This window comes from Polypterus senegalus, chromosome 3 (genome assembly GCF_016835505.1).
Source record: "Polypterus senegalus isolate Bchr_013 chromosome 3, ASM1683550v1, whole genome shotgun sequence".
Taxonomy (NCBI): domain Eukaryota; kingdom Metazoa; phylum Chordata; class Cladistia; order Polypteriformes; family Polypteridae; genus Polypterus; species Polypterus senegalus.
The window spans coordinates 148,254,829-148,273,971 of record NC_053156.1 but is presented as its reverse complement, the minus strand read 5'-3'; the positions used below and the strand labels follow the sequence as shown (position 1 = coordinate 148,273,971).

The following is a 19,143-nucleotide window of genomic DNA, read 5'->3' as shown; positions in this document are numbered from 1 at the left end:
TTTTGTGATTATAATAACATTCACTTATTTTTTTTTCATTCATTTTCCATTTGAAGGTTGCACATAGTTAAAGACTATCCCAGTAGTGCACATCAAAATGAAGGATGTAATCTTTCATATCAGAGGTTGGGAGCATGTGCTGACATCTCGTTGCCATACCCACCACACAATAATTGGGATCCGAGTGCAGTAGGTGACACCTCAGCACCACACTGGAACAGTATGAGGTTTTTTTTTACGGCAGCTGGAGTGCCAATCCTGTCACCAAACCCCAAGTGTCCGTGTAAGTGGGAGGACCTGCTTGCAGATTAACGTCATACCAAGGATGAAGCAATTGCACGTTAAGGGCCCAACAGAGTAGAGCCGCTTCTGGCACAAATCTCTAACCTCAGATCTACCACTCAGCCCAGTTCATATCAGGCCAGTTTAAATCCAGATTACCTAGCATGCACATTTTCAGGTGAGGAGGAAACCAGAATACCCAGAAAAAACAAAAGGCACAATGACAATGTACAAATGAAGAGTATAGGACTTGAACCCAGAATTCAACATCTATAAGGCAACAATTCTAACCACTGTGCCATTACACTATTCCAAATGAAAACAAGGATGCATGGGTGTTAAGTAAATATAATAAAATAACACAAATACACTCACTTAAAAAAGCTTAAAATGGTGAATAATGAACGGCAGTCTGATCCATTCAGGAAAAGAAGAAGAGTTCACTATCATATTAGAAATAGGTAATTAAAATTTGAAAAACTATAGGTAGCTGCCTCATAAAATTTTGGCTTTCCCTGATTTGAGCGAAGTAAGCTATAAATACAATGCCCGAGTACTGTTCACTGTGTATATATGTGTTGCAGGAACTAGTAAATAGATGTCCCAAAGACACTTGGGATTCATATATCCCAGCACCTTCTCCACACCTCACCTCATATCAGGCCACTTTTTTCCGTACTCCTTGCAATCACCCCCTCTTCCCTGACCTTTTATAAAGGTCTAATAAAACCTCACTGATATGTACATTCTACAGCCATGTAAGCACTATCCTAGATACTTCAAAGCATAGTTTTTGAATGAATAAATAATACCAAATATACCTGGAAGGCATATGATCTGCAATATTATACTTAGATATGCATCCCAGAGCCCCACCCTGTACTGTATACATGTAAAGCGTAATACCTATGGACTCCATTGTCTTGAGTAACAGTGCTGAGAGGCAGAAAAGCTGTTTTTGGGTAATATTAATTAAATTGTAATTATTTTCAAATATAAAATAAATATTTTAACTCAATAGCAATTGTAATGTGTTATCATTTAATATACTCCTAATTAAATGGAAATACGAATACTGTAGCAAATAATATCTAAATAACTTTATAATGAAAATGTACATTGGTTGACTTCTTGATTGCATGTTGCCTGAAGAAGGGGCCTGAGTTGCCTCAAAAGCTTGCATATTGTAATCTTTTTAGTTAGTCAATAAAAGGTGTCATTTTGCTTGACTTCTCACTACATTCATAATGGCTAACACGGTACAACATCTTAGTACTAAAAAGTTATTATATTTTTTGGGATTGTGAATTCAAGGTGTCAGTTAATTATAGGGTTCATTCTCACGTACACAACTACTGCACATGAGACCAATTTAGAATAGCTAAGTAACCTAACACATTGGGATATTGGGATATGATGAGAAATTAGATTTTCCTTAAGTATGAAGCATTATATGAGAGAGTTTCAGACATTTCAAAACTATGTTTGGTATTGGCAACAGAGCATTTTTAACTAGCTCTGAGTAAATCCCAAAATATGCTTTATAAATATTTAAAAGGATAAGGGAATTGGTATAAGGAGAATAAGGGCTACTCATTAGCCATTTTGTTTACATTTTCAAGTCAGCAGTCCTGTGCCTTTCTTTGTTCAATTAGTGCAGTTGCATTAAATTTCTGTATTGCTCCAACAATGATTATGAAGCAGGATTGCAGTATAACCTTAGAAAAGAAAACAGTTGTTTTAGCAGAATCTTTCCTGAATGATGACTCATTACTCTTCTGCTTTGAACGACTGACTAAACCCAGTATTGGTACAATTGTAATATGAGCTGAAGGACCACAGTGAAAGTAGAATTGCATGAGTACGTATGTGTTGGCAGCCTATCTCATACTTGGAAATCAAGCCATTTTACTATTCTCCATCTGTACAGTTTCTCACTTGCTAGCAATTCCATGAGTATTCCATAGAGAATGCTGAACATCTGCATTCTTAACAAATAAGGCTTTAATAATTATTTATCTTCCGTGATGGAAAACTGTTGAATGACTGAGTCTATGGGAAGCTGTTTATATTTGTAAAGGGGAATCAGAACTGATTCATAACCTAACTAGTCAAAAAATGAATAAATTCAAATTTAGGCTTCTTTAATAAGTCTATGACTCAGAAAAGAATTTGAGTACAATACCATTAACAGTTATAAGACAGAGGTGTCACTGAGTTGCTTTGTCTACACTTAAAAGGACCCAAATATCGTAATTTCTGGGATTTTTATTTCCCTGTTTTCATGAGAAAATGAGTATGCTACAGATACATGGCTAAAAAAATCTGCATGCTAATCAAGGGAGTTTTCCACACTTTGGTTTATAGTAATTTTACAGCAGTGCTCATGTAAGTACTGTATTCACTCTTAACATTATTAGCAATATTCTTGGCTTCTAATAAACACCTTATTAAATATGCAATCACTTTTAAACGTGCATAAATAATCATGCAAGCTGACATCAAAATCGACCTTAATAGAAGGACAAGTGTCTGTGCATCCATCCAGTTGCTATGTCTCTTTTGCATGCCATTTAGCATGGGATTTGTAAAAGCAGTGCAATGTCTGTGACGTACCATCTGTTGAAATGAAAAATGCAATGCATTTTATTGCAACATGCATTACGAAATACGTTCCAATAGATGGTGCACTGCAAACATTATTGTTGAATATGTTGAGGTCTATGTTGATGAATTAGATGTCAAACTATCTTAAACAGGTAGCAAACCTAATCTATACATAATTGGAATACATAATTGGAATACTGGTTTGCCATCATGCCTAACAGTTCTGGTCACTGACTATTTAATAGTGTCTATACAGTATGTTCTCCCCAGGTTCTTCAGGTATTCTGGTTAACTTGTGGTCTCCTAAGGACGTGTAGATTAGATTGATTGGCAACTTCAAATTCACTTAGCATGATTAAGGTTTTGTGTAATGAACTAGTTTACTATATAATGTCTTGTGCCTATTAGAGCTGAGAAAGAATCCCATTCTTCACATCCTTAATACTGATTAACAACTTTATTAGAAGTAGAAGCTATAGATAATATATTTTTTCCATGATGATTCTGAATTCCTCAACTGTATACAAATTAACATTCCCCTTTCTTCAACAGAACGTGGTTCTCCAAGAGACTTGATCACTAAAGACATTACAAGCACAACTATTGGAGCCTCCTGGAAAGCAGCACCTGGACGAGTGACTGCTTACAGGGTAGCCTGGAAATCTCTTTTTGATGATGAGGCTGGTGAAAAGCGGATTGCTGGTGATTTGACAGAAACAGTATTGGAGAATCTGACACCAGAAACCAAGTACAAGATCTCTGTCTACGCAGAATACAGCAGCGGAGAAGGCGATCCACTCTTTGGAGAAGACACCACAGAAGGTATTTTCAGATACACTTTCTAAAAGCTATTTAATTATAATATGAAAACAGAAATGGACACCATCTGAGTGCTGTACAGTAGAGTACTGCATTAGATCTTTTATATTAATGGACAAGATTAATTGTGATTATTTTTTTATTTTGAAATTTGCATGTTGACAATTTCAGGGGCTAAAGTCAACATACTGGATTTGTATACAGTAAGCTTACTGAACCACACCCAACTTCACCTCAAGCCATACAAATTTTTGGCAGCATGCACGTTACCAACCCACCCTCTTCTTGTGCTATTTAAAGCTTACCTGCGTGTTCGTACCTGAGAAAAGTACACCGTTTATGAGGGAGTGACAAGATAAAAGACAAATGCACTTCAGTCTCTAACAGACTTTAAAAAAAGGAGTTTTTATTTTATAAACTATGAAAGCAGTTCAATGAAAAGAGAATAACATTCATAATCTGCACCTGTGGCTGGTAGATGATATATTACTGTCTGTCATAAAACCCAATGGCTCCTGATCATCCTTAAATAGCATTTACAGTGGAAGAACATCTACTGTATACAAAAGAAACAACACCTTCATAAACAAATACTTTACAATAGGATAACATTCATAAGAAATATGCTTTTGAGTGCCGCACTGGAGATGAGCGTTGTTGTATTTCCCCCATTAGTCAAATGTTGTTGCGTCACTCTACTCTGCTCACAGTAAAACTCACACTGGGTTAGGTTTTGTCTTAGCAATTCTTGCTTAAAACTACCCGTGCATTGTGCGCAAGGCAGAAATGGGCATTAGTTCATCTCCCATGCGCATTTACTCACATTGTTCAAATTAAGAATAGCCAATCTACCTAGCATCATGTCCTTTTTAAATGGAGCACTCGAGTATTCAAGTGAGAAACGCGCACATAGTGACTAGACAGTCTCTAAAACCAGTCTCCTAGAGATAACTACTCTACTACCACCAATAAAGTTCAATAAAAATTAATTCAAATGCATAGTGCATACCAAGGAAATTAACACTGAAATGCAAAAATACTGCACAATTGCTTTTTATTTTGAATTGTACCCATTCTATTATACATTTTATAGAAGATATTTTCTTAAATTCTTCTATTCTAGAGGTTAAGCAAAAACAATGATGCCTTTTCATTGATTTGACTATTAGTGTAGTCATACTGCAGCAAACTAGAGGTCAAGAGGAAATATTCCTCCATGTGTGCGTCATCCTACTTTACAAAAAAGATGAAATTAGAAATTCCTCATTGACAGCTGGGGGTATCCCAGGATTCCAGTTTTGGCAGCAACATATTTTGTAGACTACAGTGCACATCAATGTGAAATATTTGGCTGTAATATTCATATTAGCTTCTGGCGAGCGAATCTGAATCTCCACCAAACACCCGCTTCTCTCCATTCTTGGCGCAACCACCACTGCCTGGCACTGAGAAACCAAGAGTACTTTATGTAAGTATACTTTTTGGCTAGATGTTCATGGTCAGTATTAATCTTATCTCTAATAAAAGATGTAGTCTTTATTAATAATTTTCTTAAAACAAGCAAATTCAAAAACCGATTGGAGTTCTAATGTGCATCTTTGACATTTCATTTAATGCTAAGTATATAAATGAAATACAGCATTGCCCATATGAAAGTCTTTCCTTTGTTAGAGCACTTGGTTAAGAGTAACACACAAAAATAACATGCACTGAATTGAAGTGATATGATGATGACATCTATCATTTCTTCATATTTACAAATACCTTTTTCAGTAATGATACGTTTATATTTACGGTATTCCATTTACACATTTTTAATTGTCTTCTGAGTTTCTAGGTGATCGTTCAGTCATCGTTGTCACATGTACAGAGTACTTTAAAATATTTTCTTGCATGTGCTAATCAACATGCGGCATGTCAACACTGTTCATAATTAGTGAACTTCGAATTTTCTCTCTTAGAAGTTGAGAGAGACTATGGTTTTTGAGAACCCAGAAAAAGTTCACAAAGGTATTGAAAGTAGATGCTGAAGCAGTGAACAGTATTAGTGCAAGCAGTACACAGTATTTTGTCTTACAGTCTTTGAGAAACAATTTAAAATGCACAAGAAAGAAACACACTCAATACCAGGTGTTTCTTATGTTCTTGAATTTACAAGTTTAGTAAAAATCACAAAAGTGTTACTAATTCAAAGAAAATATACATTTTTCAGTGTTTAAGAGTTTTGTATTTCAGTCTCACATTGGCAAACGTATACAATTAGACTCGAGTGGCAGCATTGTTCTTAAATAGTAATATATTTTCCAGAATGAAAATAGCCCAGAAGATTATCTGGATGTAAACAAATAAAGATTTTTATAATCTGGGCAATTCTCCAAAATTTGCAAGCATACAAACAGACTTTACCATATATACTGTCCTTCTATAGTGAATGACATCCCCAGTTAATTTACAAGTGCAATTTTTTGTAGTCCATCTGTGTCAATATATTTTAACTGGGCACGTCTACTAACTCTGTACTCCAGCATGCAATAAATGAATCAAATGTCAGGTATTTTATTCAAAGTGAATGTTTTACCTGTTGAGGTGAGGAGAAGACGAAAACAAACAACAAAAAATGGTGTGATGATTTGGGTGTAGTTAGTATTTTAAAACATACCAGAGGCCTAGTAGTGGGTGGAAACGTCAATGCCTTTCAAATGACAAGATGTGTAAATATCCTCTAGATACTGTGCATTAGCCATCTGTGTGTTTGCTGGCAAGCGAAAAGGCTAGATTTACAAGTACAGAATGCTTGGGTAATATATTATATATATAATACTATATTATTAGTGCATTTCTTCATTAATTGACAGATCAATAGTATTTTTTCCTTTTGCCATCTTGGAATTTTATAAAATGCACTGCAGTTATGATTAAAAGGCGAAAAGGAGAACAAATCATGTCTGTAATGCAACATGACGATGTGCTTGGCAGCACAGACATACAGTCCACTGTTTATAATGTAGGAACTGAACATAATTATTGAAACATGGAAACAGGAAAACAGAAGCAAACACAAACGGCAACCTGCAGTTCATTTCCAGTTGAACTCTGCACATTTTTACAGTTGGAAAATGTGAATATCAAGAAGTCTAATGCCCTGCTTTGATATATACAAATGGAATTGGCACAAGGGAAGTTGACGCCCTAGGCAAACTTTCAGCTTCAGTGCGTGGCCAATCCCTTCCTCCTCAGTGTCTTCCAGTAGTGAGGTAGAAAAAAGGCCAAAGTAAAGTTAATATAATTATTGTACACCTGACATTAATAAATGACTGTATGACACAATCAACACTAAAACTACACTGCACTGCACTACAATACTCAGAAAAACATGAGCTTCCAATAAATAGGTATAAGTTAGTATAGTATACTAGTATAACATAAATCACACAGCTACATTGTTAAATTAAATTTTTGGTAACACTTTATTTTAGCTCCTGCAAAATGCATCCATACTATTATGTAAGAAGATTTTAATAAATACTTCTTTGGGTCTTCATAACTCACTTAAAGCATCAGTAAAATGGTTCTTCATCTCTGCAATGTGACCTACTAACAAAACTTCATTTTCTAGTGGTCTGAAGTGGTTTAACTGAGACACATTTGTCTTGTTATTACATATTTAGTATAAGACCAGAGAATACTTCATATTAACAAGTAATTTTACCATCATGTCAATATGTCACACTGCACAGAGATAAATAACACATTTACTGATGTTTTATAAGTGTTATGAGGACCAGAAGATGTCTTTGTTACATAAGAGTAAGTGAGTAATAGATGCATTACTGCAGTACTTAAACTAAAGTGATACCAAATATTGGTATGCGTACGTCTAAATAAAATAATTAGCAGAACAATTGTGTTTTCTAAATTGTGCAGCAAAGACTGATGTAAATATAAAATACTTGACCTCAAGTAACAAATCAGAGACATTCTAACTCTTGATTTACATACTTAAAATGTCCTATTTGAAACTCTAAATGATATATGATCCCTTGGTTAATCATGAAAAACCTTGACTTTTTGAACTGCCCACTACCCCCTAATAACTTACAAAATCTGTTGGCTATTAGGCTACATTTTAGCATTCTTATTCTGAGAATCATTTTGACCATCACAAATTCAGCAATCAACTGATTATCATCAAAGATATGGAATTATAATGTTAGGGAATAACTGATACTTATCTATGGAGAGAGAAAGTGAATAGATTGCAGTTAAATGGCTTAATTTTCATTCAGGATTTTTCCTTGAGAAAATGTACTTCCAAATATGACAATAGCATATGTGATTTACAAAGGATATATATATCCCCAAATACTTATTTAATGAGCCTGAAAAAAAACATTCTACCTGACAGTGCTTCTTTTACCATGTACAGCATCCAAAGTACTGTATTTGCTTATTATGGAAGTGGAGAAAAGACTAAATTGTCCCCTTATCTTTAAGTATTATATTTTTATTCATAAATAATACACATGTGACTTTCTCCTTTTGCATTAAGGATTAGTAGCAATAGGATGTCGTTTACTTCTAAAAGATGTTTGCCACAAACATGCAATTATTTAACACTAAGTTTAATATGGGCTTTACCTCATGGAGGTGTGCTGAACTTACTGTAAAGGTATAGTAGCTATGTTCCCAACCAAAATCAATTATTCATGCAACTTAAATGTTTTAAACAAATCATTTCATTCACTGATATGGTGAGCCAGTGCTTATCCTGGCAGTGACAAGTGCCTGGAAGGAACCAATCCTCATTGGGACAGGAGGCCATTGGAGGGCACTCATGCACTCTCCCTGAGTCACTCATGTGGATGTGTGATGACGTTTAAATTACTCTTTTTAGGATCCTTTAATATATTTTCAAAATATTGTTTTGTGTAATTGTGGATCAGAAGGATTTAAAGTAGCATTGACCGTAAGTTGGAAATTGGTTCAGGGTTGGTTGCCTGTCCATTACAGTGTTTGCTCAAGAACAAAGGTTCATGCAGACAGGAGAAGAAATCAAACCTAGTTGGGAGGTTGCAGTGCTGTAATATCCTTATTCTAAACTCATCTTTTATAAGAGCTTTAGGAAGTGATGCAGTTGTTCAGGGCCTTGCCTTATAGCTTTAGTGATCTGGATTAATTTTCAACTTGGCCACTGTCTGTTTGCATTTTGTACAATCTTCATACTTTTGCATGGGTGAAGGATGTGTTTCTTAGGTTATTTGGTGAGTGGTGAGTTTTAAAGCTAGGGCTTGTACTTTACTTTCTATTCTCTCATGATAGAGCTGGGTACCTGTTACCCTATAATGAAATTGAAATTAATTATTGAATATGTTATTTGCTGGTGAAGAGACATGCCTTTTAATGAACTACCCTTTTCTTAAAAAAAATAATTGCTGTTAAAAAAACAACAAACAATACACATTTTCTTTAGTAGACCTAAAGTGATTGAAACTCTTCATCACTAACACCAGTGGTTATTGTTGCTGTGCACTAGAAATGTCTATGAAGGTCCTCAGTCACAAGAGTACAAAATAGAAAGGCAGCTAATTAATTTGCCTGCTGGTATGCTAAAACTTAAATTTTGAAAAATTGTAACATGACTTGAATAATTGAGGACACCTGGAGTGTTTTATAGCATTTAAATTTGTATATTCATAGTAATTTAAAATTTAACAAAATGGTTCTTCCAAAAGCACATCATTTACTCCTATGTACCACATAAAGATAATATTTTTTCTATGTAAATACATCTTATTTTCAGTTCCTACACTCTGACAACTCTTTTATTAATGTTATCATACTCAGATAGCCCAATAGTCTTTCTAAGAATAAGAAAATGAGGTGTATTGACATAATTCTGGTAGTCGAGTCCTTATGTTTCCTGCCAGCTATTTTCTCCACTCTTAATTTCTGCAGTCGCTTTGGTGGCAGTGTACCACAAAATTTGTTTTTTGGTCACAGTACTGTTGGAATTAGTGGATTTTATCAAGATACATTAGTGCAAAATCGTTAACAAGTTTCCAGCCATGTTCTGAGTTGTTGTCGAAAAATTTATTTTAACATAGCACCTGGGATCCACTGTCTTTATTCCCTTCATAATTTTAAACATTTCAATCATGTCACCTCTTTATCTAAATATACTTAAATTGAAATGGTTCAACACCTTCAATCTCTCATTTTAGCTCATACCTCTCAGTCCCAGAACCAGCCTAGTTTCTCTCTTCTGGACTTTCTCTAGTGCTGCTATGTCTTTTTTATACTATTGTGATCAAACCTTTACACAGTGCTCCAGGTGAGGCCTCACTAGTATGTTATATAGCTTAAGCATAATCTCCCTTGACTTGTACTCCACACATTGTATTATATAAACCAAACATTCTATTTGTCTTCTTGACCACTTCTTCTGTACATTGTCATGATGTAGATATTGGTGAGTCCACTATGATTATTAGGTCATTCTCATAAAGTGTACTTTCAAGTTTCAGACTGCCCTTTTTGTATTCAGATCTAACTTTTCTGCATCCTACATGTAATACTTTACATTTCCTTATGTTCAATTTCATCTACCACAAATCTGCTTGAGCCCTATATTCTCTAACAATATAGCTGATTCAAAATTAACTGCCCTTCCACCTAGCTTGGTCCCGTCTGTGAACTTAACAAGCTTATAGCTTATATTCTTGTCCAAATTGTTTATTTATATTAAAAAAAGCAGCAGGCCCCAGCATTAATCCCTGAAGGACACCATTTTAATTTTGAAAAGGTTCTTCTCAAAATAACCCTTTGCCTCCTGTGTTTGATCCAGTTTTGTACCTACAGTGTGTCTTAAATTCTCAGTTGTTTTAGTTTTAGCTAATGTTTAGGGCTTACTATACATATTAACTATTCACTTAGAATTTCAACTTTTCATGTAAAGGTTCTTTCATTTAGACTGGAAATATATATCACTTATACAACCAGCTGGAGAAATATACAGTGAGCTGGAATAAATAGACAGTAATGTAATGCTACCTGAGGTACTCCAGAGAAAAACAATATCTGGCCTGAAAACAAGAAAATCTGTTTTATTACTCACACATATTAACACCAGATATGGAACAGAGACAACTGAGAAGTGCTGTGAGTTATTCCGTCTATGCAATACATAACCTCAGCTAGTGTTGGGTGCAAATTGCATTGAAAAAATATTTCAGATGACGGTGGCCAAAAATCATTCATTCTGTACAAATGCTACAGGAGCCATATGGTAATATTTTAGTGAAAATTCAGAAAACTTTTTAAAACAAAGTAATACACTTTAAATAATGGCTGTTTACAGTGTAACAGTAGAACCTTTTTTGAGAAAGCACTTATTAATATTAAAAAAAAAAAAAAGTTTAAAATAGCCAAAAATTTCACATTGTAAAAAATACCATTTCCACATCCAAGCTAAGCTCATCTGTTGTTAATCAAAGGCTTGACTGACAAGTTTGGACATTCAATGAAGGGGCCAAAGTAAGAAATGATTGCTCTGAATAAAAGTGGGGATCTGGCGGCTTATTATACATTTTGCTTAACAGAATGTTGAAGTTGAACACATTCCAATTTTGATCTTCCAGCTTTATATGCATATTTTTTATTAGTGTGTAAAATCTTTCAGATGTTACTAAAAAAATTATGGTACAAAAACAGATTTTGCTGGAAGTTCAACATTTAAAAAACATTTTAAGAAATACCTATGAAGTCCAACTACTAAAGTCATCCATCCTTTTTTTATCACACTTAGTCCACTTCAGGAACAAGAGCCTGTCTTGGGTAAAAGGCAAGAACTAGGCCTGAGCAGGGTGCCAGTAAATCATAGGGCACATTCAATTACATCTTCATGTGTTTACAGATTTTTACATAATGTAAATATTTTGAAAGTGTTTTACTTTTATCATGTTGAAACATGCTAATAAATTAATTTTTTTTATTTTTATGGAATTATATGTTTTTAGCATCACCAAACGCTAAATCTTTGAGAGTGTCTGATGAAACCGAGACAACGATGAAAGTGACATGGCAGCCAGCGCCACGTGAAGTTGTTAACTACCGCCTCACTTACCGACCTGTTTCTGGAGGACGACAGATTGCCACCAAAGTTCCAGGAACCATGACATCTACAGTGTTGAGGAAATTACAGCCTAGAACCTCTTACGATATCACAGTACATCCAATTTTCAAGAAAGGAGAAGGAAAAGCAAGGCAAGGAATTGGAACTACACGTACGTTGACTGTAGATAATAGAGTCCACAATTATTAGAAATTTAGAATTTCACTTGTCTATTATTTTAAGTGATGAATTAATATTCTCTTTTTTTTTTACACAGTTTCACCATTTAAGGCACCAAGAAACCTCAAAACATCTGAACCAACTAAAACCAGCTTTAGGGTAACCTGGGACCATGCACCAGGTGATGTTAAGGGATATAAAGTCACTTTTCACCCTGCTGGAGAGGATATCAATTTGGGTGAACTACTTGTTGGACCTTATGACAACACAGTAGTGTTGGAAGAGCTCAGGTTTGTCCAATTTTACTTTGATCAGTCTCAGATCAAGCCATAACCAGGCAAGCAGAACAAGTTTAGTGATGACAAGAATTTAGAAACACTTAAAAATGAACAGAGCATTTGTTGACAGCTCATATCTGCACTTGAAATGCAAAAATAAAAGCTCCGATTTAAATCCTTATATTTTTAGTACAAAGAAAACAATTGATCAGTAAGCACCCCGTTAATGTTATATTTTGAAGGTGACCCCTAGTGTTTGCTCCAAAGTTTTTTTTTTAGATACTTAATGTTGATCTTGCTTTAGGTCTCAGGATTAATAACACTTTTGGAAACTATTATTGTTCTTCAGTAACGTCTGTGCGAATACTCTCTTATTTTGGATAAAATAAAGAGACTAAAAAAATAACACTTATTTAAAAACTATGATAAATGAATTACACACTAATTAACATTTTTTTTATTTTCCTAACTCATTGTATTAAAAGGAAATTAACCCTATGTCAAAGTTAACCCAAAATAAGAGATGAATTGGAGGACTTAAAGATATCCATGTAGGCAACATACACAGTTTTATATATTTTTCATTACTATCACAGTAAGATCAAATTTAAATGTCTGCTTCCTTTTTATATAATAAGCATTTTGACAAATATATCATTTTTCTGTTAGAACAATCCCAGGTATGAAAAAACTTGATCTGCTTTATTTCAGAGCTGGAACAAAGTATACAGTAAGCGTATTTGGAATGTTTGATGGTGGAGAAAGTATGCCTTTAGCTGGCGAAGAGAAAACTACACTCTCTGATGAGCCAAAAGGACCACATGTAACAATGTCAGGTAACTGCTGTGTGCTTCGTGACTTCCATTGTTAACCGTTAAAGCTTCAGGTTTTTCCTTAAAGTTATGAGCGATCAAGTTTGCTTGAACAACAGAACCTGCTATGCTCTTTGTGAGGTTTTATTGGAAGCCATATTTTTTCTTTAATAATAGAAGTAATTTTCATACTGAATAAAAAACAAGCAAGCATAAACAAGATATATCACAACTCAGCCAGTTCAGAATAGAGGCATCATTTAAAACAATTTTTCTTTAAACAGCACAAGCAGCCAATTACTCTAATTTTCAAAATTTCTCTTGCATTCTACATTCTGTTTACCTTATGAGTCTACCAGATTCATAAAGTGGTTTATTTTGTCGTATTTTAACTTTATCTCTTCTTCGCACTTGTTTTCAAATGTGATTGTTTCCTTGAATTAACTGTTCCTTAGTTCAGGAAATATGAAATGGAAGCGAGCAGTGCCTGTCTACGGTCATAAACCTTCATTTAGGTGAGGACGCACGTGCAGCATGAGTTTTATATTTTGTACATTAAAACAGACACACAGATATATAGAAATATGTGCAATTTTTAAAGCTCACTTTTGATGTTCTAATAAAAGCATTATGATCATCTTGATTGTATACTGTAGTTTGGTAAGAACTGAAATACAAAAGAAAAGGTTAGATAACAAATTTTACCTAATGGTATTTATCATTTAGAATCATATAGTCATTCAGTTAAATTTGATACAGACTAGTATAGGGGTCAACCAAATCAGTTCTGGAGAGCTGTAGTAGCTGCAAGTTTTTATTCCAAACAGAAGTGAATTATTGTTGATGAAGCACTCGCTGCTCAGGCAACATTTTTATGCTTCATTTTAGTTGTCTCACTTGTTAAGATTCCCCACCTGTAATTGCTTAGTTTATTTTAACACTATTGCATTTACTTTTTTAATAACTCCTTATTAGAAATAACATGCTAATGACAAAGGGACCTGCAGTTCTCCATCTAACCTGTTTCCATTTACACCTGTGTGCATTCATCGTGAACTATCTGGTGTGAAAAGTTATTTGGAAGGAAACTGAAGAAATAAAACTTGAAGGACTGCGAAGAACTCATCTACTTCAGTATACAAATCATTTGGATGATATCATTGGAAAGGAAAAAAATCTATGATTTAAGAATAACCTGACATGGCAGAATTAAAATCCTTAATATCAAGAATTGGTTTTTAATTCAGTAGTTGGACAGAACAAAAACCTGCGGCTACTACACCCGTTAAGACTTACTTTACAGTTCCTTAATCTACGATATGGGTGCAGACAAACTTTACTAAGCACAAATCAGTTCCTTATAAGCAAATTTTAACTATTACATAGTTTAGTCACTAATAAATAAAGGAATCAATGCATATAGATGTAAATAAATATACTATATTAAAATACTTTAATTTCATTTTTGTATACGTTGAGGTTTCCTCTAACTAAATTAATAATTACCAAAAAATACCTCTTCTTGTGTTAATTATTTAATTCACATCATATTATGCAATTTTCATTCATATGCCTGAGCCCAGTCTGCACAATTTGTATGACTGTGATTTTTTTTTATGCATTCTACTTACAGTTATATAAAAAAGTTTGGGAACTCCTCTCAGCCTGCATAATAATTTACTCTACTTTCAACAAAAAAGATAGCAGTAGTATGTCTTTCATTTCCTAGGAACATCTGAGTACCGGGGTGTTTTCCGAACAAAGATTTTTAGTGAAGCAGTATTTAGTTGTATGAAATTAAATCAAATGTGAAAAGTTGGCTGTGCAAAAATTTGGGCACCCTTGTAATTTTTCTGATTTGAATTCATGTAACTGCTCAATACGGATTACTTGCAACACCAAATTGGTTGGTTTAGCTCGTTAAGCCTTGAACTTCATAGACAGGTGTGTCCAATCATAAGAAAAGGTATTTAAGGTGGTAAATTGCAAGTGGTGCATCCCTTTGACTCTCCTCTGAAGAGTGACAGCATGGGATCCTCAAAGCAACTCTCAAAAGATCTGAAAACAAAGATTGTTCAGTATCATGGTTTAGGGGAAGGCTACAAAAAGCCATCTTATAGGTTTAAACTGTCAGTTTCAACTGTTAGGAATGCAATCAGGAAATGGAAGGCCACAGGCACAGTTGCTGTTAAATCCAGGTCTGGCAGGCCAAGAAAAATACAGGAGCGGCATATGCGCAGGATTGCGAGAATGGTTACAGACAACCCACAGATCACCTCCAAAGACATGCAAGAACATCTCGCTGCAGATGGTGTATCTGTACATCATTCTACAATTCAGCACAATTTGCACAAAGAATATCTGTATGGCAGGGTGATGAGAAAGAAGCCCTTTCTGCACTCACACCACAAACAGAGTCGCTTGTTGTATGCAAATGCTCATTTATACAAGCCAGATTCATTTTGGAACAAAGTGCTTTGGACTGATGAGACAAAAATTGAGTTATTTGGTCATAACAAAATGCACTGTGCATGTGGAAGAAGAACACCACATTCACCTGCTACCTACTGTCAAATTTGGTGAAGGTTCCATCATGCTGTGGGGCTATGTGGCTAGTTCAGGGACTGGGGTCCTTGTTAAAGTCAAGGGTCAGATGAATTCAAGCCAATATCAAAATATTCTTCAGGATAATGTTCAAGAAACAGTCACAAAGTTGAAGTTACGCAGGGGTTGGACATTCCAACAAGACAATGACCCAAAACACAGTTTGAAAACTACAAAGGTATTCATGCAGAGGAACAAGTTCAATGTTCTGGAATGGCCGTCACAGTCCCCTGACTTGAATATCATCGGAAATCTATGGGATGATTTAAAGCAGGCTGTCCATGCTCGGCAGCCATCAAATTTAACTGAACTGGAGAGATTTTGTATGGAAGAATGGTCAAAATTACCTCCATCCAGAATCCAAACACTCATCAAAGGCTATAGGAGGTGTCTAGAGACTGTTATAGTTGCAAAAGGAGGCTCAAATAAGTATAGATGTAATATCTCTGTTGGGGTACCCAAATTTATGCACCTGTCTAATTTTGTTATGATGCATATTGCATATTTTCTGTTAATCCAATAAACGTAATGTCACTGCTGAAATACTACTGTTTCCATAAGGCATGTCATATATTAAAAGGAAGTTGCTACTTTGAAAGCTCAGCCAATGATAAACAAAAATGCAAACTTTTTCATATGACTGTACTTTTAAATATATTAAGTAAAAGACAAAAATCTAATTATACAGGTCTTGATTTTACAGCATACTTAACCCAAATAAAACATTTACCATCTACATTAAAAAACTACTGCAGTACAACAGCAGTCCCATTTATGGATTTTGAGACTTTTTGAGGTAGTTTTGTTATAGGTGAAACAATGCAGAGATTTAATATTATGGTTATTAAAGATGGCAAGTAGAATGTGCAACATTTAATTAACCTGGGCAATAGTCAAAAATCAATATACATTATTGCAGTTTCCTTCAAAAAGTATCCAACATTGAAAAGATATTTGTCTCCTGAAATACAATTATATATATATATATGTATATATATATATATATATATATATATATATATATATATATATATATATATATATATATATATATATATATATATATATATATATATATATATATATATATATATATATATATATATATATATATATATATATATATATATATATATATATATATATATATATATAATTATACAATTTCTGAGTCATTTCAAGCATTTCAAGGAGAGAGGATCAAGATAATGAGAAAGGTTCGACAATTAAAATTCAATCCATCAAATTATTTTGTCTTGCTAATAGCTAAAAGCTCCAAATCTTATTGAGATACTTTTTTACTTTTTAAACATTGTTGAAATTTTCACTTGAACCATGACCTAGTAGGTTGTTGCAGTTTTCATTTATGTATAGCATTGTTCCTGCTTTATTATTAAGTGCCTTAATACCTTTCACTTAATTATTAACAGCGACCTTGATCCACTATTTACCTGGAAGAATTCTACTTTATTAATAATTTAAAGTATATGCTGAAAAAAGCTACAGATATCTTCTCTTTTCAAAAATAAATCAACAATATGTTGGTATGTACTGAATGTTAAAGGGCAGATGAAATTAGAATGGAAGGTCAAGCTAGAAAGGTTGAAAAAATTAGTAGGCTGCATACTCAACATTTCATAATCTCAAGGATAAACTCTTATGCAATACCCCAACAAACTAGCTAAAAATAAATATTTTATAACGAAAATTAATTTCTAGGTGAAACTTGCTAAATTTTGAGAAGAATGTTAAGACGATATACTGTATTTAATCATTTTGAGTGTCTGAAAAGAAATGATGGGGTAAGTTACACTTTGATTCCTTAAAAAGAAAATATCTCATTCAGGACCTAATACCTTGATGTAATTAAACACAATGTAAAACCATGCAGTAGATTGCATGTTCTTTTTTGATTTATTGACATTTGGCCTATTGTTGTTAATTAGGAGAATATTAAGTGATTTGATTTCCTTTTTGATGATACTTATTCACTGTATCACACAAAAACCAATGTAATTGCAGGCTCCGGTTACTAAATCTGCAATTTTTGCAGAGAAAATATGCCGTTCACCCAGCAGGTATCTGAAGTTGCAGCTCCCATCTGAATGATCACTACGGTATATTCCTTTGTGTGGAATGAATAACAGTATCAAAGGCTAGGATGCTGAAATGCCACTCTGTGAAGGAAAGAAAAAAAAACATGGGAACTGGGAAACAGGAGAAATCTGTTATGATCATCTGTTGAAACAATATAATCAAGTGGACCATTATAACAGTGGGAGAATGAAGAGATTACAACTTTGTAGCTAAAGAAAGACAAAATTGCTGTATTAACTTGACAACGTGTAGAAACCTGTAAAACATTTGGTTGTTTTTTGAGTGAACTGTTTAACCTGCTTTTCTCCTCTTTGTCTTTCACTTATTTGTTTCTGTTGGTGTCCTAGATGTATGTTTATTCTGCACCATCTGAATTGCGTATATTTATACGCAATGAATGTTTGGGACAATTAAAACAAATGGTTTGTGTATTGACTAACATTCTTTTCGCCTTTGTGGATTACTAGATATAGCTTGTAAGACCACAGCTAAAGCAGATATTGTTCTTCTGGTTGATGGGTCATGGAGTATTGGACGTCTCAACTTCAGAACCATTCGAGCATTTATTGCCCGTATGATTGGAGTCTTTGAAATTGGTCCGGACAAAGTTCAAGTTGGTAAGCAACAATAAAATAAAAAAGTCACAAAAACTGCATATAGTAGCAGACAAATTAGCCACATTTAATATTTTTCTTTTAAATGTCCCTAGGTCTGGCTCAGTACAGTGGTGATCCAAGGACTGAATGGCATCTTAACACTCACAAAAACAGAAAAGCTTTACTGGATGCTGTTTCCAATTTACCATATAAAGGAGGGAACACCCTTACAGGTATATTTTAAAATATTATTTGTGTTAACCACCTATTTGATTTGTAAAATTTTTGGTATATTGTTATGCCATTTAGTTTTTAATATTCATTTCATAGAGCATGAGCAAAGAATAATTTTGGCTATATAGTAATGTTTTCAATATACAATGGATTGCAGGGTGGCACAATGTTTAGTGCTCTTGGCTCACAGGTCCAGGGACCGGGGCCTGTATTTTTGGCTCAGTCACTACCTATGTGGACCTACTTTTCTTGTTCCACATGTCTCTACGTTGGTTTCATCAGAAATCCATGTACAGTATGAAATAATTTGGTGATTCTAAATTGGCTCACTTTAGGTGAGTATGTGGTGACTATGATGAGTAATGTGCCATGTAATGGCCTGGTGTCCTGTCCAGAGTTAGACCTGTCTACCATTCTGACACCAGGAGATTCTATAAGGGATAAGGAGTTGAAAAAAATGGACTGAACGATGGGTGGATGATAAAATATACAATGTGAGCAATAGTAAATTCAGAACCATACAT

General features: G+C 34.2%; 1 protein-coding gene across 4 annotated transcripts in view; it reads left to right on the top strand.

The window, feature by feature from the left end:
* Positions 1–19,143, top strand: part of col12a1b (collagen, type XII, alpha 1b) — a 171,379-nt gene that overhangs the window by 45,581 nt on the left and 106,655 nt on the right. For 3 of the 4 annotated variants that reach the window (XM_039748035.1, XM_039748034.1, XM_039748032.1), the window contains exons 14-19: positions 3,442–3,711; positions 11,724–11,990; positions 12,096–12,288; positions 12,988–13,112; positions 18,257–18,406; positions 18,499–18,618. In XM_039748035.1, the coding sequence (XP_039603969.1) occupies positions 3,442–3,711; positions 11,724–11,990; positions 12,096–12,288; positions 12,988–13,112; positions 18,257–18,406; positions 18,499–18,618 (1,125 nt within the window). The remainder of the gene's footprint in view (positions 1–3,441; positions 3,712–11,723; positions 11,991–12,095; positions 12,289–12,987; positions 13,113–18,256; positions 18,407–18,498; positions 18,619–19,143) is intronic. The other variant, XM_039748036.1, reaches the window with a different exon arrangement.